A 22,440-nucleotide genomic window follows, 5' to 3' on the forward strand; every position below is an offset into this window, starting at 1 on the left:
ACATGTGTCCACTAGATGGAGGTAAAGATTCTTATGAAACAGGCCACAGGTGAGACATGCTGGGAATGTGTGACTGACAGCTGGAAGAAGGCAAGGAAAGTGAATCAATCAAGGTCAGACTGTACGTTAGGTGTTAAGAGAAGAGCAGTGAGCGTTTAGAAAATCAAGAGGCCCAAGATTCAGAATCTCCAGTCAGCTCAGGACACTGAAGGCTGTGGAGCAGCTGCCTCCTCTGGACTCTGCAGAGGAGGAAATGAGACCAGGAGTCAAACTGAGGCGCTGCAGCTCAGAGCTACACAAATGTTTTCATGGAATTAGGTCGTCTGACACTTGGTGCCATTCATACACACTTCCCTGACCACGAGGGGGAGGAAGAGGAGGGAGGAGGAGGAGGGGTTCTCATGAATGTTCTCCTGATCAAACATCACTATGGAGTTTCTGGCTGAAGCCCCGAAACCCAGAGAAGCCACAGAAAAACGGATAATTAGGACCAATTCCACTCAAATGAAGTCACTGTGACATGTGTGGAGAGAACATAAGACTCAGACTTTAAAGAAAGGCCAGTTTATGGTTATAGAATCTGATTTAGAGGCTCAAGTCTTGGATTTTAAAACATCCACATAGCTGAAGGACGACTTTCACCCCTCTGCCTTTCTGCAGGACATATTTCAGACACTGTGTGTGTGTGTGTGTGTGGAAAAAGAGATGAGTCACCTCCGTGTTCGCTCTCTCTCTCTCTTGGTGCAGCGTTAATAGGGATTTATATTTTAGAACACACGGAGGCCAAATGCGAGCCAAGTGTCCGGTTCAGGGGAAGTTCAGGAGGAGCTTCAGTGAGTTCATCCATCTGTGCGTTTACTTCCTGTCTCACTACAGACACTCCCTGAATTAGGAAATACATGTAAGCTGGCAAAAAAGGTTACAAAATCACCAACAGAGGCTTGAATCCATACAGCGTCCATAGCAAAGCGCCTGGTTGTGCCCCTTTGCTGCCTGGAGAATGTGAAGTCTGCGTAACTTAACGCCTGCATCTAGAAGATTCTTAATCCCTCTTCCCGACTCGGAAGCTACAGAAAGCACAGCGGATCTGAAACAGCTGCTCACGAGCCTCGTGCGAGAACGGGACGCACTGCAAGACAAAGCAACGGGAATAGAGATGGGGATGATTTGGACAAACGACCTGAGGAGGCAGTTTGGAGGGAAGAACAGGAGTCTGACACCAGAGAGGAGAACCATGAAGGAGGAGTCCAGCTACACGGAACACAATGACAAAGGGATGTTTATCGCTCCAGATTTGAGATGGTCTGAGTGTCTGCCTGCTCTCTCTAAAACAAAAGCTCTATTGTTCCTTCTGGCTGCCTGAAGGAGCGGAGCCGAACATGAACGATGTGTAAAAGCAGCATTTATCCTTACAGGCTTAAGTGGCTAAACCCAATTTCAAACACCCTCTGATGTTTGTCTTCCAGGTGTGGCTGAACGATTTGATTTCCTTCCCCCATGGCAGGATGAAGAGGCGATGGAGAGGGACCTGCGCCGTGACCCCTTACCTCTTGGAGACTCTGTACTGGGCCGTGGTAAGTTTCCCTGTTTGAGGGTCATGCACCGTTGCTCGCCTTAGCTAGCTCCCCGGCAGCAGGAGGAAAGGAGAGAAGGAAGGAAAGGAAGGAAAGGAAAGAAGGACAGTGAAGTGTCAACGACAGAAGAGAGGAGAAGGGGAGGGGGAGAGGGGGAGAGGGGAGGGGAGAGGGAGAGAGAAGAGAAGCACATCCAGTCACTAGTTGTCAATGTTATTCTTAGAAAGGCAAGACTAGAGAAGAAGACAGACACTTCCTGCCCCTGCCCTCTTCTTCTGGTACCTTTCTGCAGCAGACTCCTGAGCAGAAACCACAGCTCAACCAAACCCGGGGCTAGAATGGAACTATGGGAATGTGGGAATGCTTTGTCTCTGTACTCATTTGTGAGATCTATTTGAGAAACGTTTCCACCAAAATGGCCGAATGTTATTATGAACAAATGAGATGAAAGGATTTGGTTTGTGTGCTTGGGTTCAGGAGCCTGGGAGCTTCAGGGAGGCAGGAGAGACGGAGCAGTGAGTGGACGGGGATACGGAGGGAGGAGGAGGAGGAGGTCAATGATGGGGTTAAAAGGAGGAAGAGGAGAAGTCATCATCCCCCTCTCCCCCTCTGCCCTCTCTCCCTCTCCCGGCTGAGCCTTACCTCTTGCTGATGCGGTATGGAGCCGTCTCCAGCACTCCTGTGATGGGGTTGGAGATGGTGGCCCTGCGCAGCTGTGAAGCCAGGGACACGGTTTACACACACACACACACACACACACAGGCGCACTCACACACAGACAACGCATGTGTGTGTGTGTGCGACTGTGTGACTGCTTCACCAACAGTTCAACCTCAACCAGCCTCTCAGCTTTGACCTCTAAACCCTCAACACAACACATCTGGAAACAGAGACCTGCTGGAGACGTAATGTTCTGATAATGGGGAAAGAAATGAGACACAAAATGGCTGCAGACACGGAGAGGAGAGGAGAGGAGAGGAGAGGAGAGGAGGACTCACCCTGGGCTTTGCCAGCTTCTTGACCATCTCGATCTCTTTGTCAGAGATGATGTCCAAGAAGCGAACGATGTAGGGGCGATCCCACTCGTCTTCCTGCTTCACAGGCGCCAACACGTACTGGGGGTTGTGGTTGTTGTCATAGTAACGGCAGAACAGGCGGCTCTGTCTGCGGGGGGTCTGATCGAGATGGAAGAGAAACAGGCAAAAGATGAAGTTCAGACTAAAGCATCATGGGAAAGATTGCAATCAATCGTGCTTCTTCTTCTTCTTCTTCATTGTGTTCCTCACCATTTTGAGACCTTGACCACGACAGAGCATCTCGTACATCTTCCTCTCTGGGAGCTGCTGATTGTTGGACTTCTTCTTGGGCTTTGTTTGGCCCGTCTCTCTCTTCCCTCGCACCTTCCCACTTTCAGCGTCGGCCTTCCTCTGCTTCTCCAGCTGGAACTCAAAGTACTTCAGGTTGCCCGTTGCCCGCTGATGCTCCGAGTCTACGGACAGACGCAACAACGATGAAGATGACACACAGTGAGAGTCACAGTGACGTTACACACATCATACTGACATTTACACCTTGGTATGCTTCAGAGACGAGCCCATGACCTTCATCTCTGCGTTTGACAGACAGCAGCCAAACTTTACACTCAAATCCAACAAATGGACTTTTTGGACCCAAACACGGAGACACGGTGCCAAGTCCCTGTCAGCCCAGCCCAGCTGATCAAACACTGCGATGGACTTACATTTACTCACACACATCTCTCACACACACTTGACTTTTCAAACAAAGCAAAGTACCGCATTGGCTATGAAAACAAATCCTTTCTGATCCACCTGAGGTCCCACAGATCCGGCACAGCTAGGGTTCTATAAAGATGACTCAGGATTAACTCTTAACCTTATGCAGATACTTCAGTGTGTGTGCTTCACCGTGCATGTGTGAGCAGTGTGTGTGTGGGAGGTCTTACCCAGTGCGAGCAGCATCTTGGTGTACTCCAGCGCTCGCTCTATGTCCCCCTGCTGGTAGATGGCGTAGCTGAGGTAGTCCAGCACCGTCACCTTGTCTAAGGTGGACTCCTCCCCGTCGCCGAGCTGCTTCAGAGCCTGGGCCATCCAGAGCTCGGTGTGGTAGTAGTCCACCTCTGAGTAGGCGATCTTCCCCAGCTCGAAGCAGTCGTCCACTGTCATGCGGCTCTTGTGCATCCCTCCTAACACGCAGCAGAGGAACGGTACAGAGTCGAGTCTTTAAAGAGCCAAACCTTCAGATGAAGTAGAAGGTGATGTGCACTGATGTTGGCTCCTTACCAGGCAGGTCTCCGGTGGAAATGGTGTTGGCGTCCAGCTCGTACGTGTCCTGTAACCGGAGCAGGGCCTTGGCTGCTCCGGTTTGATCTTCATCTGTGGGGAAGTGCTGCCTCTGAATGGTCAGGTTGGAAATAAAGCCTGAAAGGGACACGAAAGGAAATAAAAGAGAGTTTACTCCAGACGGGAAACACAACGCGGGACTATCAGGTGACCCGCTGGGCCGGGCGGGGCCGGGTCCAGGGAAACCCTTTGTCTCTCACCGTCTGTGGTGTCGCTGAGCACCAGGCTCTCCAGGTCGCCCCATTCTGTGTTCAGCCTCTTCATCAGTTTGAAGGCGTTGACGGGGTGACCCAGGAAGGCCTCAGGGTCCTGCATGGCTGCGGCTGTGAGAGACTCCAGCTTATCCGCCCAGCTAACAACAAACACACAGACTTAGTTGGATCTGTAGCTTCAAAGGGTTTGAGCTTTAGCTGTCACTCAAACTGCTGGTACCTTCTTCATTCATTCAGGTACAGAAACAAATCATTAAGTAATCATAATATCATTTCTAGTCCATTTTGAAGAGCATTGAGTGTGAATCCTAGTTCACATGAAGGTGTAAACGCTGTACATGTGTGTGTGTGTGTGTGTGTGTGTGTGTTTGAGAGAGTCCATCTTTGTGACGCTGACCTTTTGATCTTCTCCAGCTTGTTCTCCTCCGCTCTGATGTAGTCCTTCAGAGAGGTGACCAGGTCCTTCTCTGTGTAGAGCAGATCTGTCATCTGACCTGCAGGGGTGCACATCAGACACAACACAACATCAACTACAGCACAATGAACAACAAAGGACCTCTGCTGATCCTGGTGGATCATAATAGAACTTAATGATGATTAAAGATGCTTTTACCTATGGAGGTGAAGAAGTCGCTGTGGGCAGAGAGCGACTGAAGGCAACCCAGCAACAGAATCCACCAACATGGCAGCTCCATGCTGAAGGAAAGAGAAGCACAAGCTCTCTGAGGAGCGCAACTAAACCAAGATGAAAACAGCTTCACATATGATTTACTTCACTTCACTACTGAGTCACACATTCCAGACGGTCCCAACTCATCCAGCTGGTGCCGCTTCACCTATTAGTCCCCAATCCAGCCAGGAAAAACCCTCAAAACTCATCCTACTGCCCTCTGAATCATCTCTCAAGATCTACTGGAGAGAAAAGCCAGAATACCAAACATGTATGGATGAATGTGGGAGACAAAGACGAACGTAAGGGAGAAATGGAAGCCTGGAAGTAAAGAATGACCTCACTAACAGGAAGTCCTTCTCCACAGCCTCCCAGCCACCACACGGGGACAGATATAACTTTGTGGTTACGGCCACTGGACCCAGTTTGGCTGTGGAGACGGCACAGGGACTCAGCGACACACTCTGGTGCCGCCTCTCACGCAGAAAGGAGGAAGACGACATTAAGGTGGTATGTGCTGGTGGGAGGTTTGGGCCGGAGCAGGATTCAAGCATTGACCTTCCCACCACACACACACACTCACCTCTGTGCAGGTCCACACTTGAAGGCGTTTGGTCAGTACATGCCCAAACCCCAGCTGTCCTGGGCAAGTCAAACGTTTCAACGCACTAAATCTTATCTGCGTCGACTCAGTAAGCAAAACTGCACACGATGGAAGATGAAGATGATTTGCAGCTTTGAGAAGCACGATAACGAAGCTCATTTGGCTGCAAACAGGCATGGGAACGTTCTGGGAATGTTGTCGTCTGATTTAGTGAGAAGTTCTGCTAAGTTCTGTCTCCAAGTGTCCTGTTATTGTTGTTTCTGGATTAACAAGATTGAAGTAAGACTGCTACTGCCACCCTCAGTATCTAACAGTGCCTCTGTAAAGGCCCAGTAGATGCACACACACACGCACACACACGCACACACACACCACACAGAAAACCATGGCAACACCTGCGCACAACATATAAAGCCATGCAGTTTATCTTTACATGCAAGCCAGCACACATAGGGCTTCTGTGCGTGAGGTCACAGAGGTCACACACACACACACGTGTGTATCTCAGCAGCTTCATCGTGCCTCGCAGTGAAAACACTCTGCAGGCTCAGACAAGTCCTCACTTTGCCACAGGGACAGTTTTTAATCAAATAAAAGCAGCTCCATGAGGTCATGTGCAGGCGGGAAGGAGAAGCTGTGCTGTCAGAACTCATCTGCTCGGGAAAGGACATTTAATTCTAAGCTCATTATATTTACACAGAAACTGCAAAGCATAGCTGAAGTGACACCTTAACTAGTCCAGGATTTGTGGTGTAGAATGCAGTAAATATGCCACAGACGCTTGGATTGCTATTATAAATATAATGACTCTAATGACAGCTGTGTTGTTTATGTACGCTCCATATCTAACGCTGAGATTTAAGTGTGTTTAAGAGTTACCATGAATCATTTCTATGCATCAATCACAACATGAATAAAAGTGAGTGATTGTGATGGTGTGTGCGTGTGTGTGCTTGTGTGTGTGTCTGTCATGTAAGGACCCCTAAACTAAGACAAAAAAGCCCCTAACATATAAACGATCTGAGTTGCCAGACAGCTGCTGGATAGTTTCTTCAGTGATTACAGAAAGCCCTTCCTTTTCCTCTGACCTTTTCCAACTATGAGGGAACGGGGCTACAATCTGTTTGGACACGTCGATAGGAAGACGCTCTCTCTCTCTCTGTACCTCACAGCCTGGTGCTGGTGGATTATGGAGGGAGGCCATGCTGTTTAACCAGCACAACACCTCAGCATGTCAATCAATGTGACAACTTAGGGACAGGCAGTGTTTATGAGCTGGTGCCTCCTCCTTCTCCTCCTCCTCTTCCTCCTCCTCCTCCTGTCATTACACATATGTCTGTAATGTAGAGGGTTCAGTTTGGGACGCTCTGTCATCAGGGCTTCATTGGTTTATTCTATGGTTAGAATGTTTTACATTACTCTAAGGTACATTATTTAATGCATAGAACTGTGATTATTACACATTACAACATCAGCACAACAGCACAGAGCCCTACAGGAACATGTTAGACTGAAACTAAGTCTTGTTGCCATTACAGTCAAAGAGGTTCAACATTAGGTTCAATTTATAATTATAGATCCTTGCCATTTTACCTCGATAAGTGACATAAAATGATTGATTGATTCCTAAATTATGTCAATGGACTAAAGGATTAATGGGTTTTTCAGACCTCAATATCATAAAAAGAGCCAAATATTCATCAAGATATGTGGTTTAAGTCACCACAAAGTCACTTTATACACACACACACACTTTCTTTGAATGTTGTTTAAATATCACACACACATGCTAGTGAAGCTTATTGCATTAATTTGAGGAGCAGCAGCACTTGAGTGAGTTTGCAGAAGTGAAGTCGCACAGTTCCTCTAAATCTCCGGCCTTCATCCCCAGCAGAGGGAGAGAGTTTCAGGGTGGTGGATGGAGGAGGACTGCCACGTCTTCGCCCCTCCCCGCCTGCGGAAACTCATGGACGACTACGAGTCTGACTGACCTGACCTGCAACAACCCCCTCAGTAAACGCTCACTACAATGATAATATAATAATAATAATAATGCACATTTAATGGACAGAGGAGGACTTTTAATGACCGGAAGACGAGACATGTTGCTGGATTGGGACGACCCTGTTTTAGCGTGGAAGGATACAATGACAGATGCGACTGTCCTCAAATAGCCCTTAAGCATGGGCTGACATAAGTATGACACAGACTGAAAATCAAGAAAATGTTGGATAAGATAGGAAATACTCAAATAAAACATGATAAACGAACATACGCAGGAACGCAGAAGCTTTTATTTTGATAGGACAGTCGCGTCCCACAATGTACTGTATAGGAATGCCAGATTTTCATGCAGCAAAGCTAAATTGTTACGTATTCCTGCAGCACTGAAGCTCTTTTCTAGAACATTTCCTCAACCCACACTCTCTAAACACGAGTCCATCTCTGTCCTGGCCTCTGTTTATGAGAACAAACCAAATATCGCCACAAATTCCGTATTTAGCGTGACTTCCATCCCAATTTAGCGTTAGCAGCCTAGCAGGGAAAAAGCTAACGGAGGCTAAGCAAAGTTCGCAGCTGAAACAAGTGAACGCATCACGGCTATAACTATGTTGCCTTCACGGACACGCGCACCGTTAACAGCCACTGAACGAGCGGCATAAATGTTACAAAAGTGGACAGCGAGAAGTCGATAGTTACCGAAACGAGATCATCTTGCAGCAGAAACGTGTCCCCGGTCTCAGGGTCCCAGGCGCGGACTGGAGTCAGGAGGAGTGAGCTGGAGCCTGGAGCGCGTCTCCTCCTTGCCTCTCATGTGGGCTGGATCTCAGAGAGAGGGAGTCTGGATGCTACGTGCAGACTCTCACACACACTCCGCTGCTGCTCATCTGGCGGCTGGCGCTTGTTCTTCTCTAGCAGGGGAGGCGTCTTGACTCACTCGGGGACGCTTGTTTGGGGGGTTTCTCGTATAGAACTCCGTCACTCTTCACTCTGCCACGTATTATAAACGTGCAGGAAAACAAACATGGCACTCTTCTTCTCTTTAAGTCTTAGTTTAGTGCATATTCTTGCTGAAATAACTTTATTTTCCATTCAAAACAGAGACTAAGTATGTGTACTATTGACTTAACGCCCCAGTTCGAGCCCAGTTGTGATTTTGTTGAACGACCTCTGTTTCTCCGACAGTCATCAAATTAGTTATACACATTCCAGAGTATTCCTCACAGCCAAATGGAGGGAGGGAATTCCTGGTGTGTGTGCAGTTCAACAGGGTGGAGTCTCCCCCTTTCTCTGTGTGTGTGTGTGTGTGTCTCCCCCAGTTGCCCCAGGTGCTCCAGTTTCACTCTACAGTGCACAGCCTGCAGATAAGGCCAACCAGGAGCTCTGTTTGTAAACTCTACTCAGTAAATGCTGGTGTAGGTTCCTTCCCCCTCAACCCCGACCAAGACCAGCAGGTACTGAGATGAGATGACATAGATAGATCAATCAATAGACAGGTGGATCAACAGTTGTAATCACACATCTTTGATCTGGACGTCCTTGATGGTTCAGAGTTGTCTTCTGAACGTTCCCCCTCCTTCCCCCTGCCTGTCCTGATGCCTGCCTGTCCTGGGTTGGGCCCAGCTGCTGAGTAGGCCCCATTACATTACTGCACAGATCAAACTTGACTTGACTTGACTGCATGACTCATAAAGACTCTAATCACCTCACAGAGAAATGAAGCACAGGAACATTTAACAGACTTTACTAGAGTTCATATCCTGAGCTACTCCTTTATACTGACGTTTAGAAAACATTTACACTGAGGCAGAAGTCTGTAAGGAGGTGTAAAGCAACACTAAATACTCCTACACAGTATTTGACAGTCCTCCTTACAGAGCAGCATCCACAGATACATTGGAACACAGTTTGATCTTCTTCTGCAGCTCTTTCCCTTCCCATCTTGACACCACTTATCGCTGGATGTCCTCCAGGTTGGTGAGTCTTCTTCCAAACAACTGCTCCTCATATGTCAGCAGCTGACGTAGGAAGTTCACGTTGGGCGCCGTGCACGCCCTCCTCTCCTTCAGCCAGCTCAGGGCGTGCAGCAGCGACCAGCACCGATGCTCCATGAGGAAGGCCAATGTTATTGCCGAGCTGCGACTCCTGCCCAAGCTACAGTGGACCAGAACGCGGCCCGCCGGGTCGGCCCTCAGCGCCGCGTGGATGAACCTGGACGCCAGTGGCAGCGCCTCCACCAAGTCCTGCTGGGCGTTGTCACTCAGGCGCAGCCCGAGGTAGGACAGCGTGTTGGGGAAAGCGTCGGGGCAGTTGGCGGTGGCGTTGACCACGTGGGTGATGTGGAGGTTCTTGATGATGTGGTAGTCTGAGGCCTGGGACACTGAGCCCTGGTAGAGAGCTCCTTCCAGGATCTCAGAGGGGTAGATGGTGAGGCTGTGGCGCTGTGGTTCTATGGGGAGGAAACGTGGCGTGCAGAGGAAAGGATAGAGAGCATGGAAGGCTGAGAACCCCCCCAGCACGATCACAGGGTCCATACCCAGATCACTGAGCTTGAAGAAACAGCGCTGGAGGTCCGGGGACTCTGCTCTCGCCTTCTCACTGCCAACTGAAAGATCAACACACACACACATTTACTACTGCTGCTGGGCTGTGATGTCCTCTGATACACACTGTTCTCCTGCCTGTGTGTGTCCTGTAAGCTGAGAGAGGAAGGCTCACCTGGGCTGCAGCCCTCCTCTGCATACAGCAGGATGATGGAGAACTTCTGCAGCTCTGTGCAGCTGATGAGACAGCCCAGTGCAGGGTGGATCAGAGTCACACTGGCCTGGGCCGTCACCACGTGGCTCTGCTTGTACCTGACACACACACACACACACACACACACAAGTAGACACAAATCACACGTTAATACTGCAATAGAACCAACTACAGCTGTATAGTATACAAACTATATAAGGAGTGTTAAGAGCCCCAGTTTGTGTGTGCGTGTGTGTGTGTGTTAAAATGTCCCGAAGGCGTGTCTTCAGAAGTGGTCGCAGCTGATTGGCTGATCCTGACAGCCCGCGGCCCTTAAACATTCTGCGTCTCTTCGTCTCAGCGTCCTCTGGTCTGGCTCATGCTCTGTGATACAGATGTGTATTGTGTTTGTGTAGCGGTTTCGTGTATCGTTGTCTGTTGTGGTTGTCAGCTGTTAGCCGATCACTATGATGCATTTTTATGTTACTTGTTGATTCCCGTGGATCGGGTCGTAACACACATTGGGCGCTGGTCGCGGGTCTGTTGGTGTGTGTGTGTGTGTGTGTGTGTGTGTGTGTGTGTGTGTGTGGTAAGTTCTCTCATTTCCTCGCTGGCTCGATTAGCAGATACATGTTATTGGAAGAGTTGAAAAAGAGCCTGCCGGACCCGATCGCTGTGTATTTGAATGACCAACAGGTGGCGTCACAGTGGAACGCGGCCGTACGCGCACAAGAGCCGCCGGAGCGTTGAGACAGTTGTTTGCCGATTCCACCAAAGAACTCACCAACACCAGCTCGTAGCCCAGGACAGAGCAGAGCAGAACAGGTCAGGACAGGTCAGGACAGGTCAGGACAGGTCAGGACAAGTCAGGACAGGGTGTTTCTATCATCATGAAACTAATCACTAACACACAAACTCTCCTATCCTCCAGAAAGAAGAGGAAAGACATCGCGGTATTTACTTCCTGTGCTGTTTCACGCGCTCAGGTGTGTCAATATGGTGATGTGATTGATCTTTCTGACTCCTTATTTTCTTCCGATTAAACTTTGCAAAAGCGAGATGTGAAACCTCCTGTGTTAACTCATCACTGCCCAGCAGATTGATCCGACAGTCAAAGGGCATAGATTCCAACATCAGGCCATGAGACTAGAAACACTGCCAATCTAACTAACTTTGTGATCTTGGTGATCAGATAATGGGAGGTGGTGATTCCCAGACTGGCACGTCTGTGTGTCACCCACCTTTGTGTGCTGCGGCAGTCCAGGATGAGGATGTAGTGAGGATCATAGAGGGCTGGCTGGCCTTCCTCTGCACTCAGCAGGTTGTAGACCTGCTGTGGGGTCACATAACCTCGTTCCACACAGGCTGTATCTGGGAGGGCAGGGACCAGAACCTTCTCTGGCTCACACACTGTCAACAAGAAGAAGAAGTAGTAGAGTGTTTATGCAGGTTCTTATATTGTATAAGCCTGGAGTCAGAGGTGCTAAACTCCGTCCTTTACCTTTGGTCTGGATAGCTATGATGGAGGAATGATCACTGCCGGTGCTGTTGAGCTCCCTGTCAGAGATGCTGCTCACTGTTTGGAAGGTGTTGACAGGCTCCCTGGTGGCTCCTCTGAAGCTCTTATTCACTCTGCAGCATAGACAAGGACAGGCTCAATACAGTAACACAGCAACATGACAAGGAGACACAACACAGCAGCACACAGCATGATGAGGATCCACTCACCTGGACAGTATCACCCCCATCTCAGAAAAGTCATCTGGCAGATGCCTCAGATGTTCCCTCCGACCCTTCATTAGAGGAACATGCTGCTAAGAAATGATAAGCTTGTGTGAAAAGGTGTTGAGAGGCATCTTCCTCAAAAGCTCCACAGAAAGAGAAGGAGTGAAGCAGGAAGAAACAAACCTGCATGTGCGTTTGTTTTAGCCGCGTTTCTACTGAGGTCCGGTTTTAGCCCAGCGCTTATTTTAGCTGGTGGTCTTGGAAACAGGGGGATGATGAAGTGTTCAAGAGGACCACATGGTAGCTGGCCGTGACAGGTGACGAAGGACAGGACGCCCACTTCACCCAAATTAACACCCAATAGTCATAGTGCAGACTAGGGGTCGTTCATACTGTCTCACCTCATTCTGTATGTGATTGATTAAATAATAAAATGCTTTTTAACAATTTCTTTTCAAATTGTTTGACAGAATCGAATAGTATAAATAAATTATAAATGTCTTGAAGTGACATTAAACTGTTTGCAAAATAGATTTTAAGTGAAGAATCATTACATTGGTGTACGTTGTCAAGGAAACACTGGTGAATTGTCTTTAATTGATCCCGAATTGACCTCGTCTAACAAGACCTGACCCACAACAGCAGCAGTTTGAATTTAGCTATGAGGGGAAAGCACAGTGGGTCAATCAGCGTGAACAATACAAGGGCACTGGCAAAATGGAATGGAGCCATCATTAATGTCAGTCGTTAAATCGGAGGACCCCGAGTCAAAAAGCACTGTAAGTCTACTTTTGGAAGAAAGCAGAGATAAACTCCATCCTCACTGCAGACTCTGTTGCTCTGTCAGATCTATGCTGTGTTCTCTGTTTACTCACTCTATTTGCATATTCCTTTGCATCATGTTCATCTATTTGCATGTTTACAGTCCTTCTCTGCTCACATCTCTCCCAGGCCAGCCTCCACCTCTCCTCCACCTGTAAACAACTTCATCACCACCGTTTCTACCATTTCTTCCATGTCATTCTCCATTCTCCATTCTCCCTCCATCCCCCGTTGGCCCCACCTTCACAGCACCTTCTGTAGTACTTAACACTCCTCTCATCAGGCCCAGAGGCTATAAATACGTCTGTAGAGCTCCTGATGTTCCCCTTTGGTCCTCAGGTGTGAAGCTCCTTGACCCTCAGCCTCTTCACAGGCAGCAGAGGTTACTTGATGCCCAAGCGTTTTTGAAAATCTCTCTCGTCTGCTTCAGTTTAGTTTGACTTATTTGTCCTTTATTGGTTCATTCTGTGTTCTTTTCTCTCTCTTTGGTGTTGCACATTACAAGCTCAAGTTTCCACATGGGAGCAATAAAACTAATACAAATCCTACTGCTTCAATTACACAAGTTACTTTAACAACGTGTGTGTTAGGGGGAGAATCATCTGACTGATGCTCCAGATCGGATTTTCTTCTGAGGAATGAAGATTAAAAGTCTCTGCACATCAACACAGAGTGTGACTGCCCCCTTCTGTGCACCTGGCTCCTCTTCACATATTGTAGTAATGAAGAACACACACACACCTACACCTAGTACATTCTAAGCATTACTAAGTTAATGATCCGTAGCAATCTCTCGTTCTTGTCCCGACCTTTGGGTCTTTCCCCTGTCTGTTGTTAATGGTCAGCCAGCCTCAATGACACAGATCATATCAGGGGAACAAAAGCCCTCAGCAGGTTTGTTGCCATAGTACCCTGGCTCACTGAATGCCCCCCCCCCCCCCCGCTACTGTGTTTGTGTGAGCCGCAGAGAGCAAAGACCCCCGATCCTCTCCTGTTTACCCTCACAGACCCTCACCCACGCTACCATGTGGCTGGAGGACACCATGGTGTTGTGATAGGCCATGAAGTGGCAGAAGGACACCCAATATAGAGAGAGAGAGAGAGGGGGGGATGGGGAGAAGGGAAGCCTGGGGGAAAGGCTGTCAAGAATGCCACAAGCAGGTGTTAAATCTGGAGGGAAAGCCGTGGGTTTGATTGTTTACCCTGCAGTGCAGAGCTCCAGCTCTCAGCACATCACTGAGTCACGATGGACTCACTCCAGTTATTACCAAGGACATGAGCTAATGATTTGGATAATAGTTTTATAGCTCCCAGTGTCATCGAATCTACCAACAAATAAATAAAGATGACATCATCACATAAAGGTTTCCCATGTTACATTAACTACTACTGCCAGCAAATTAAGTGAGCAGCACTTTTATCTTTTAAAACTGTGCTTAAACGCTCCACTAGACGGCTGATTTTATTTATGGGAAGACAAACAAACCCCAGATCAAAGTCCATCTGGACGCAGTCTGAGAGCAAATGAGCTGAGTGCCTGCAGCTCAGCACAGAGGCTCCCTGAGTGACTGAGCACAGGATGGCAGGCAGAGGGACCACGGGCAAGGAAAGGTAAGATACACTCTGATTCTGACTGCTAGAAGTAACGGACAGGAGACAGACAGGAGACAGACATGAGACAGTCAGGAGAAAGACAGGAGACAGACAGGAGACAGACATGAGACAGACAGGAGAAAGACAGGAGACAGACAGGATAGTGGCGTTAAGAGCCAGCTGGGGTTTGTCGTCGTCGTCGTTGTTTATGAAGACTATTTAGGAGTATACGCATGAGAGACTAGATGAAGATGATGATCACAGTCTGAGGTTTCATTTCCCTTCATTCTTAAACCTCTAGAATCTTAATATAACAAAGACGCTTCTCTGACATTACTGAGTCTACAAAGGAGTTTGCTGTAATACAGAAATCCAACAGGAATACTAGTTGCTAAATATATGTATATATGTTTTGTGTAGTTACTAACACTGGTGACAGGCTAACGGTTAATCTGGTGATCTGAGCTGCTGTAGCTGTGAGCGATGTGCTTATGATGTGTTTGCTCTAAAGGTTTGGTGTTCTACATGTGAGCTCTCTCTCTCTCTCTCTCTCTCTCTCTCTCTCTCTCTCTGCAGATCCACTCAGACCATGAGATCAGATCGGAGGGAGTGACAGGATGACAGCATGGCTTTTATGTAAAAGGTAACTCTATTGGGTCAATTGCTTCTATTTTCACCTTTTTCAAGAGGCTACTTAGAGACTAAACATAGGAAGCCTCTCCACATGCATGTACTGGGGCTTTGGATGGATGGGGTCATGCTTGGAACAAAGGAGGAGTTCCTCTTTCTTTTCTCTTATTCAGTTCCTATTGGCAATAGTTCCCGTTCCTTATTATCTAGATTACAGAGTGTTCAAGGCTGTAAACATCTGTATACAAATATGCTGTAATTGGGTGCTGCACAGTTTGATTGCATGTCTCTGTCTGCAGTTTGAGGAAGAGGAAGAGGTGGTGTGGCTCAGTGGTGAAGAGCCTCTACTCTCATCATGCCCTGAAGCCCCTGATCCCCGCCCTCTGCCTGGTGGCCGTGCTGATCTACAGCCAGGCAGACCGACTGAGGAACTTTGTGGCCGGCGTTTTCATTCCCCAGTACCATTACCCCTACGCAGCCGCGCTCTGCTTTGCTCAGGTTTGTGTCTGTAGTTTACTCTGCTTCAGCAAACAAAAAGGCAGAAAGCAGTGGACCGTGTGTGTGTGATACATGTGTCCATATGTGTTACTTGTTGTATAGAAGTCAAATGGAAAAACAAGAATATAGAAGGAATGACTCTTTAAGAAGGTGGCGCAGACTCTTATCTCCCTGGATTCTTCAAAGTGACACACACCTGGACTTTGACTTTAGTTACTCTGGAGCTGAAGCAGATATACTGTGTCCTGAGTCCAGTGGTTACCATGGTTTCATAAATCCTCTCTCCTTGCCTGTGATCCATTCCAAATACAAAACAATCCTTTAGCTATTTCTTTTTAAATGTCCCATAACAAGTCTATTACTTTTGGATATCAAGACACAAAAGCTGATGGAGGAAAATAGAACCAGATCAGATCTAAATCAGATGATTTGTCATTACTTACTGCTTTGGTGGACCTTTGCACACGGACGTCTTTGTGTTAACAGCATCTTATCTTCTCCAGGTTGTGATCTCTCTGTTAGTCATAAATCTCTTCCACCTCCTGGACCTGGTGCCAGTGAAGCCGTACTCTCAGGTTCTGGGCGAGAGGTTACTGGTGCCGGCTATCTGTGACAGCATCCGTGGCGTTGTGGACATGTGGGCCAAGGCCAGCAGCTCCTACGCCGGCCTCTTCCCCCTCACCGTACGTCTCCTGCCATTGGTGACTGTGGGCTGGAGCCTCTTCCTCAGACTGGCTGTACCACCGTCTGTCCACGTGTCTGTTGTGGTTTCCATCATGACTGGGATATCTATAGTGATCACAGGTAACCCTGCAGCATTCTGATAAGGAGAGGTTAGAAGAGTTCACACTGATACATCTGTAAACATCCTGCTGTCTGTCCCTGCAGCCTCCCATGACTCAGCCTCCATCGAGCCTCTGGAGTATCTCTACGCACCGCTGTCTTTGTTCCTCCACAGTCTCTCTCTGACATGGTTGGCTAAAGTGTATGAATCTGAGCGCCGCCGCCGCCGCACCCCGGACGCCCAGGCCTCCATTTTTGACATCTACTACACCCAGCTGGTGAACCAGGCCTGGGTGCTGGGCCTCCTGTGCCTGCTGCACCCAGACAGTCCAGCTAAGGTGCTCAGTCAGGGCAGTTGGAACAGTCTGCTGTTCAACGCCTTCCTGCTGGCCATCCTCCTGTTGGGGACGGTGCTCAACTTCCTGGTTGGCTCATCGGCTCTGTGCTTCTCTCCCCTTGCTGCTGCACTGCTCCACTCAGCGAGGGAGCTCCTCCTGCCCTTCATCCAGCTTCTATAGGTTCACCACATATCTAATATATACAATCTATTTATGTTCCCCTCTCAACAGGAATGGGTTCATCTATACAGGCGTGACATCTATAGCTGATGTATGTACATGACTCATGTTTGTCACATGTAAACACAGGCCATGTAATGATTTACACACGACTGAGATGTACAGGGAGAACAATGTTTGGAATGTATTGTATATCATATGACACACACACACACACACACACACACACACACGTTGCCCTTGAGTGATTCTGACGGTTCAGCTTGTTTCAGATTGAGGAGGAACAACAGGGAGGAACTAAAGAAGTGTTCACATGGGACTAAGGCACGTTGATAAAGTGCAGGTTTCTCTAAAGGAAGCTTATTATCTTATGATCTTAGCTTATAGATCGTGTGAAGCTGTTACCATAACCTGAGTCATTACATGTTTGCACTTAGAGCATGAGAACCTTTGTACATACATTGCTTTGTAACTTATTGGTCATTCAGCTACCTCAATGATGAAGTGGAACATTTGGAAATATGTCAACTATCTATTTCACAACCGCTAAAACACAAAAAATGTGTTTAATATTAAAGCAGCCGGCGATTCTGCTCCAGAGAGTGTGTATAGATGTATTAGCAGCCTGATGACCTGCAGTGTGTTGACCTAAGGATGGACTGAAGTGGGGCGCACACACGCACACACACACACACACACACACACACACACACACACACACACACACACACACACACACACACACACACACACACACACACACACACACACACACACACACACACACACACACACACACACACACACACACACACACACACACACACACACACAGAGCAGACTGAAGACTTATCACATTCATTTACATACAAAATTTATTTCCAAAATATTTGTTCTGCTTCAGCACACATTTTAATCCTAACATTGAAAGGGACAGAATAGTAAAAACAAAAAATCTATTACAGCTTCAGGTTGTGAAATGGGAACAAGACTGGGACCAGGTCAGATCTGGGAACAAGACTGGGACCAGGTCTGATCTGGGAACAAGACTGGGACCAGGTCAGATCTGGGAACAAGACTGGGACCAGGTCTGATCTGGTGTCAGTCTGTCCTGTGGAACCTGAAGTACATCTGTGGCAACACTAACATTCAAATTTAAATGTTTTCCAACTAAAACCTATAAATGTCTTTTGTGTTATCTGAACCAACGATAACTGGATCATGAAATGTGTATGTTTATGCTGCATATTGTAAATTCCTGCCCATTTAAACAGAACATCTGATGCACAGATCCTGTGATCTCTGATTGTCTGTAATTACTTTGTTAAAAAGTGACTTTTTCCATGTAAATTGTAATTTCACACTAGCATGACAATTAACTTGTGTACAATGAATCATGTCGACACCTGTGAGCGTTTTGGCTGCACAAATACAAAGAACACGTCAGCACCCCCCTAATAAAGGCGTGGCCCCACGAGCTGCCAGTGAAGTTTCTTTGAAGGGATGGACCGGGTCACACTGAGTGAAAACACAGTCCCGTTGGATCCAGTGGTCGTACCTTAGGAGCGGTCAGAGTTGGGCGGTAGGTGGATGCCGAGACTCTGCAGCAAGTTAGACGCCGGTCCGGCCAGTCCGGCCTGGGAGCTCAGGGACTCCAGCAGGTTGGTGATGAGGTTGAAGTCCAAGTCGAGAGGCTGGATCTCCTCCTCCGTCTCCTCCTGCTCTGCCTGCTGTGGGAGCGAGTCTGAGCCAGAGGAGCCGGCCTTCTTACTTTTCTGTAGAAAAGACAAAGATTCATATTGATTATTGAGTAACGACTTAACAGATTGAGATGATGCTCAGATGGGCTGCAGATGAATTGATGAAGATGATGTCTGACCGTCTGAGTGAAGCTCTGTCCCACGTTGGTGCTCATCAGCTCCTCGTCCATTTCATCCATGTATCTCCTGAGACCGTTCAAAGTCTCTGCCTCCTTTTCCCCCTGAGAGCCGAGGGGTCCGTCCTCTTTCTCTTCCTCCTCCTCTTCATCGTCATCATCATCATCATCATCAGACTCATCGTCTGAATCCAGCGCGTCTCCTTTGCCTCCTGTAACAGTCAAAAGAGAGTAAGATCCAGTAAATGAGGGAAATGTGAGCCCTGCTGTCTCTCTCCTCTCCTTTCATAAAGTCAACACACCCAGCAGTCTGTCCAGAGCGCTCGCCATGGAGTCTGGGTCAAACAGGAAAGGCTGGTTTGAACTGCTCCTGGAAAATAAAGACACACATGAAGACATTGATGATTTTAAAAAATACTTATAGACAGATTTTTTTTTTATCCTAACAAACTCTTAATTGATTCAAAAGTGGGTTTGATGATGTGATGAACTGGTCTGGTCCAGCTGTCTCACCACGGCAGCTCCGCCCCCTCATGGGACGACACGGTGTTGAGAAAACTCTTCATCCCTTGACTGACTGCTACGAGACTGTAACTGGCCTCCTCTTCGTCTTTGTCTTGCTCCGTTTCCTTCCTCTCTTGCTCCGCACCCTCGGCATGCTGCGTGCGTTTGGTGGGACTGGAGCTTTGGCCGCTGACATTAAAGACTCCCCCGTTTCTCTCCTGTAACAGACGCTCTAAATCCTGATCTGTAAGGTTCAACCAGCTGTCACCTGGAGTTCAGCACAGAGACAGAAGGAGGAGACAAACAAAGGCAGCGTTTACTCTGTGGTGAGGTCATAAAGTCCTGACAAGAGCAACCTGGACAAATACAGTTTATTAATAGTAGACCATAAATCCCCCACAGGTAAACTTTACACAACAGTAAAATAAAGTTAACAATGACAACAGAGTGAGTTACAGCCAATCAGGCCTTACTAACATTAAGGGAAATTAAAGAAAGAGCTTCATTTGAAACTAACAGAATTAGAGTGGATACATTTCTCTGTGGCTGAGTGTTGGTAAACACTTCTACTCACTGTCCTCTTGGGGGAGCTGTTGCTCCTGTCTTTTCAGCTCCTCCAGGTTGAGCGAGCTGCAGCTCTGCAGCAGCTGGAGAACCTCCTCACCAGGCGACGTAGCACTGACACAAAACACACAACATGCATATTCAGACACACTCTGCAACACTGTGAGCTGTATTATTCATGTCATACACACAGACACACACACAGCTCTCACCTTGTCTTTGAGGACACAGAGTGTTTGAAGAAGTTCTCTGCTGATCTTGTTAGTGCTGCGTAACGAGCTGAACCTTCCATTTCTTCCTGCATTGAGAACAATCAAACACACAATGATGAGCTCTTGCACATGTGTGTTAAACACATTACAACAAAATCTAAAAAGCATGATTAATGCCCAATGAAATGGAGGGGTGGCTCGTTAGCTCATCCCCCACTTAACTTAAGAGTGTGACTAACCCGGAAGTAGCCGTTCCTCTTCAGACTCTCCAGGAAGCTTTTCCACTGAGGGTTACAGCTGATGGGGGCGTCAGGTTCTGAAGACGGGGCCCTGCACTTTGAGCATAGGATCTCAAAACCATGGGCCTATGAGTGACACACACACACACACACACACACACACACACACACACACACACACACACACACACACACACACACACACACACACACACACACACACACACACACACACACACACACACACACACACACACACACACACACACACACACACACACAATTCATTAGTCCACAAGACAACCAGAATGAAGATGTGAGAGGACACTCAGAGGCCGGCTCACCAGTTTCATGCCCAGCTCGTGTGCTTTGTACTGGGGGTGAGAGCGAGCAGGCAGGGTGAAGCCGCTCCTCCTGTCCGGGGTGAACTGCTGCTGCTGCAGCTGAGCGTACAGGCAACGAGTGAACGTGACCTGGAAGCACAAACAGCAGGATAGAGTTATGAGACATAAAGAGAAGATGAGTTTAAACAGGCCGATCTTCCCTCTTTGGCTTCCCCGCAGCGATCATACCAAGGTGAGAACTCGTGTATCAGGAGGAAAGGTCTTGAAACTCCGACAGGCCTGTAGATCCACTGGATCCCGTAGGTAGAAGGCAGACACTGCAGGGGCCACCAGATCTGCTCGCTGTGACAGTATTGTGGCCACAGCTGCAGGTATGAAGCAGTGGGCACGATGGAGGTCAGTGCTGATCTTCTCTGGGTACCTGAGTAAGAACATATATGGAGATGAGGAGTTTGGTTAGGCAACACATTAATTTGGTCAATGATGGTGAAATGGAATAATGATCCCGCCTTCCCCCCCTCACCCCTGTAGGCGCTTCCTCAGAGCAGAGCAGATCTTGGGGCTCGCCCTGCAGGCGTGTGTGTGGGTGGAGAGCAGCGACAGAGCCTGGGCCACAGTGGGTACCACATTTTTGGGGACACCCACTGGATCAGAACGGGACGGGATGGGCAGGATATGAAACTCGCCTCTATAGAGTAACACCTGACAAAAGAAATGAAGTGGTTAAGAATTACACCTCAGTGTTCAGACAGCTGTGTCCCTTTAAAGTGACACTGACTGAAGTGAGGGAATGTGAAAAAGGTTGAGCAGAGACATCTCACCCTGTTCTCACTGGTGTCTGGATTCAGCCACTTAGGAAGGTAATCTGCTGCTTCAATCAGGAGAAATTCACCATCGTTGTCCTCGACTCTGCACACACACAGCCAGGACGTGGCTCTTAGAATCAGAGAATGCTGCAAAGTTTTTTTTTTAACCTATAACCCATGTTAAGCAGTGTAAAAATGAGAACCTGGCAACGAGCTGAGGGAAGGCCTCTGTAATTTGCTGCAGGAGGTAAACGATGAACCACTCGTCCTCCACATTGTCTCCAATCTGAGTGGTGCCTCCAATGTGAGCGGGAACATCGCCTGTCAATAAAGAACACATCAGTTTTGGTTACCTTTGGGTTGAAAGGTGCCATTGTTAAGTTGGTCTACACACAGCATTCAAATGTTAAAACTCTACCTTTCTCAGGTTGGTACTTGAGGACGAACGGCTGATGTTGCCAGATGTGCTGCATTAGAAGTGGGGCGACCTTTGCCAGGACTTCTTCTGCCAGACGTGTGAGCTGTTCCTCGGTGTGTTGTGAATCTGACCCATCTGGATGAATCAGGAACAGTTTGTACTGGACTGTGTCTTCCTGAACCATCCTCCTCTGCAGGGAATCCATTACAGGAAGCTTCTGTAAGGCGACCGCGAACAATTAATGAATACATACGTCATTCATTCAAAATTCACGTACAATCAACTTGTATGAAAGAAAACCCTTATTGTCGTGTTTTCTTCAAGCAAGTCTAAAACTGGGTAACTTCTAACTCACTGCGCACTCACGATAACAGTTTGTTAATGTACAAACCTTTACTTTCTGTTGCCGGGCGTTATTTCAGATTGGAGCGCGTTTGAAGAGAGTAAAGCCAAACTTCCATTCACAGTTACGTCCGTATCACGCTGCCTGAATTTGTTTTGGTCCCACTGTTAAACTCGACCGACTCCACCAAACAAGCAAACAAAGGTTCCTACATCAACAATCACTCGAATTTCTGTGGTCGTCGCGAAGAAATTAAAAACGATTTTACAAGATTAAAACTGAGATGGAGAAGATGTTTTTTTTTATTTGCTATCCCCCGTAATTAACGACATATATGTGAATTCTGACTGCAGTTCATGAATTGATGCCCAGTGAAGGAAACAGCGTTGTGACAGTGACAGTGCA

The 22,440-nt window shown here is 47.8% G+C and overlaps 4 protein-coding genes across 5 annotated transcripts in view; 1 reads left to right on the forward strand and 3 right to left on the reverse strand.

The window, feature by feature from the left end:
• The window catches only part of p4ha1b (prolyl 4-hydroxylase, alpha polypeptide I b), an 11,330-nt gene extending 3,008 nt beyond the window's left edge, over positions 1-8,322 (reverse strand). Inside the window, exons 1-9 of one of the 2 annotated variants that reach the window (XM_076137198.1) lie at positions 8,124-8,322; positions 4,763-4,845; positions 4,547-4,643; positions 4,138-4,289; positions 3,878-4,015; positions 3,541-3,780; positions 2,861-3,063; positions 2,573-2,749; positions 1,548-1,618 (exon numbers count right to left, since the gene is read on the reverse strand). In XM_076137198.1, coding sequence (XP_075993313.1) covers positions 1,548-1,618; positions 2,573-2,749; positions 2,861-3,063; positions 3,541-3,780; positions 3,878-4,015; positions 4,138-4,289; positions 4,547-4,643; positions 4,763-4,845; positions 8,124-8,137 — 1,175 coding nt within the window. In that variant the 5' untranslated portion in view covers positions 8,138-8,322. Of the gene's footprint in view, positions 1-1,547; positions 1,619-2,216; positions 2,288-2,572; positions 2,750-2,860; positions 3,064-3,540; positions 3,781-3,877; positions 4,016-4,137; positions 4,290-4,546; positions 4,644-4,762; positions 4,846-8,123 lie in introns of both variants that reach the window. The other variant, XM_076137197.1, reaches the window with a different exon arrangement.
• A 699-nt stretch (positions 8,323-9,021) lies between these two features.
• Positions 9,022-12,258, reverse strand: styxl1 (serine/threonine/tyrosine interacting-like 1). Its single transcript, XM_076137201.1, has 5 exons — positions 11,889-12,258; positions 11,662-11,792; positions 11,402-11,570; positions 10,143-10,279; positions 9,022-10,029 (listed from the first exon to the last, which is right to left on the reverse strand). The coding sequence occupies exons 1-5, from the start codon at positions 11,957-11,959 to the stop codon at positions 9,377-9,379; spliced, it is 1,161 nt and encodes a 386-aa protein (XP_075993316.1). The 5' UTR covers positions 11,960-12,258; the 3' UTR covers positions 9,022-9,376.
• A 1,949-nt stretch (positions 12,259-14,207) lies between these two features.
• Positions 14,208-17,495, forward strand: LOC142988156 (uncharacterized). The gene is made up of 5 exons (XM_076137200.1): positions 14,208-14,318; positions 14,877-14,943; positions 15,230-15,428; positions 15,932-16,232; positions 16,317-17,495. Exons 2-5 carry the CDS (start codon positions 14,918-14,920, stop codon positions 16,727-16,729), a joined length of 939 nt encoding a protein of 312 aa, XP_075993315.1. The 5' UTR covers positions 14,208-14,318; positions 14,877-14,917; the 3' UTR covers positions 16,730-17,495.
• A 768-nt stretch (positions 17,496-18,263) lies between these two features.
• On the reverse strand, positions 18,264-22,220 carry ecd (ecdysoneless homolog (Drosophila)). Its single transcript, XM_076137199.1, has 14 exons — positions 22,084-22,220; positions 21,693-21,909; positions 21,478-21,595; positions 21,290-21,377; positions 20,992-21,170; positions 20,697-20,889; positions 20,469-20,597; positions 20,125-20,250; positions 19,886-19,971; positions 19,684-19,787; positions 19,119-19,377; positions 18,908-18,975; positions 18,609-18,817; positions 18,264-18,504 (listed from the first exon to the last, which is right to left on the reverse strand). The coding sequence occupies exons 2-14, from the start codon at positions 21,895-21,897 to the stop codon at positions 18,289-18,291; spliced, it is 1,980 nt and encodes a 659-aa protein (XP_075993314.1). The 5' UTR covers positions 21,898-21,909; positions 22,084-22,220; the 3' UTR covers positions 18,264-18,288.
• Between the last annotated feature and the right edge of the window lie 220 nt (positions 22,221-22,440).

Source organism: Genypterus blacodes, unplaced genomic scaffold (assembly GCF_046128005.1).
Source record: "Genypterus blacodes isolate CSIRO-AG114 ecotype Tasmania unplaced genomic scaffold, CSIRO-AGI_Gbla_v1 ptg000299l_1, whole genome shotgun sequence".
Classification (NCBI taxonomy): Eukaryota; Metazoa; Chordata; class Actinopteri; order Ophidiiformes; family Ophidiidae; genus Genypterus; species Genypterus blacodes.